This window comes from Desarmillaria tabescens, assembly GCF_030435595.1.
Source record: "Desarmillaria tabescens strain CCBAS 213 chromosome Unknown EV420scaffold_50, whole genome shotgun sequence".
NCBI lineage: Eukaryota > Fungi > Basidiomycota > Agaricomycetes > Agaricales > Physalacriaceae > Desarmillaria > Desarmillaria tabescens.
Window position 1 is genome coordinate 157,990 of NW_026848349.1, and position 2,042 is coordinate 160,031.

At 48.1% G+C, this 2,042-nt stretch overlaps 1 protein-coding gene across 1 annotated transcript; it reads right to left on the bottom strand.

The window, feature by feature from the left end:
- Positions 1-310: 310 nt before the first annotated feature.
- EV420DRAFT_970582 (uncharacterized protein) lies at positions 311-1,413 on the bottom strand. Its single transcript, XM_060484206.1, has 5 exons — positions 1,383-1,413; positions 1,033-1,330; positions 580-975; positions 431-525; positions 311-376 (listed from the first exon to the last, which is right to left on the bottom strand). Exons 2-4 carry the CDS (start codon positions 1,164-1,166, stop codon positions 483-485), a joined length of 573 nt encoding a protein of 190 aa, XP_060325434.1. The 5' UTR covers positions 1,167-1,330; positions 1,383-1,413; the 3' UTR covers positions 311-376; positions 431-482.
- Positions 1,414-2,042: the final 629 nt, after the last annotated feature.

The window sequence follows — 2,042 nt, forward strand, 5'->3', positions numbered from 1 at the left end:
GGGTTACCACTCAAGACGTCCTGAATCTACACATCACGACGAGGTTGAATAATTGGTAACTTCGACTTACTGTTACATTGTCTACAGGTGGGGGTGCGATCTGGCGTGGCCGACATGACCATTACGAATCCTGACACTACGAGCAGGTAACTATTGGGAAGAAAGAGCTTGCAGACCAAAAAATTGCGACTCGCCTTTCCTAGTTCCCTCTAGCGGACTTGAACCTCATGAACCCCACTGGTAAAGCAGAGGCGCGCTCTTCCAACTGAGCCGAGAGGACTTGCTCATCCGACAGTACTGAGATATCATTAGACAGATGTCGACACATCCTGAAATACGGAATGACGGCACGCAGAGAAGCGATACATAAATGATCCTGTTTGAGGAGATATACAATTCGAACTTTCGCAGTGAAGAAACAAAGACTCACCCATTGCACTGGACAGCGACAATCAAATGCAAGGCGGCAATAGAGATCTGCACTAATAGACGACACGTGGGATTGGGGCGGATCCAGATGCGGACCTAGAAGAGTGTTTAGTGAAAGGAAGGGTGGATAGAAGGAACGAGGAGACCCACACGGACCAGAAAGCGAACACTGATGCGTATCCACTGGCACTGGTACTACCACTCCGACTAGTAGACCCCAACTGGCTGACGGGTTCCAAGACGTAGAAGGTGCCGAGTGTTCGTCTGAGCGTAGACATTGTTGATGTTGAAGATATCCAAGAACTGAATCGTTTTCCCATCCAAGCAAGAGTCCTTTGGTGCGGGAATTTAAACCAACAACCGACCGAAAAAGCACTGAGCAGGGCTCTGAGACAGATCGAGGCTGAGAGATCCGAAGCTGAAATCGACGTTGTTGGTGATGGCGTACTGGTTGTTGACGTTGAAAGACTGGTCGATGGATCTTTAAGCTTTACTGATGATACCAAGGTAAAGACAAAGAGCAAGGCAAACCAGAGCACGTCAATCCTAGATACATATCATTAATAAAGCCGATGTGTTTCAAAGAAGATAAGATGGACAAACCCTAAATGCATATGCCAGTAAGCCACAGCCTCTGGCGTACCTTGCGTCGTATATGAACACAGAAGGCAGCAGTTTTGTAGGGACGACGTTAGAACAAGAACAAACTGAAAGGCAGGCAGAATAACGCACTGCATAAAATCGAGGTGGTACGCGAAAAAAAACCCGGTCAACTTGGATTACGAGTCATTTCCTGCTGAGGAAAGGGTATGCGATAGCCTTGGACGTATGAGAAGACCACCAATGCGAAATCATTCAGAGGAACGCGTGCAGTCCTCCGCGTGCAAGGGTACCAATAGGCCTGCAGACATGAAATCGGCAAGACGTCAAGGCAGAGGAAACAATGCATATACCTATACCTATTATACCAGCTCGCCACTAACAGTTTCAGTTCTAGCACGGCATCGTCAGTCAGTGTACGTTTCTTGAGGGGATCTTCAAGGTTCCGCTGGCTCGGCATAAATATATGGCCATATGAAAGTGGATAAGAGTCTCCTGGAAAATTAGAGTTAGTGACACCATGATGTCGAAGAAGCAATGTGCGCACCTCCGTCGTCTATCCATACTGTGTCCGACTTATCTGACTCCTTGATAGTTCTGGTGCAGGTAGAACGTCCTGGCGCCATTTCCATCAAATGACTACAACGGGAACTCTTGCGGCTAATCGAACCCTTAATGAAGGTAAACCTGGTGCCAGCGGGGAACGGAGATTGGTCAGGGCATCCTGCTTGGGAAGATAGGCGAGCAGGCTCCGGTAGGTCGTGTAGATGGAAGTAGTGAAGAGGAAGCTCATGTACTTTCTTGGCTGACGTAGCGTAGTTGTCGACCTCTGCAGCATTGATTCCAACTGGAGGCTGATGTCACGGCCTGTAAGTAGCGAGTGTTGAGCCGGGCTGGCGGTGCGTGTGGGATAAGTGACAAAATGCACGTGATAAAAACGCGACCAGAAATTTGAAATCAATAAATTCCTTCTCGATTCTTCTTGGACACAGTACTTGTCCTACTCGAGAATG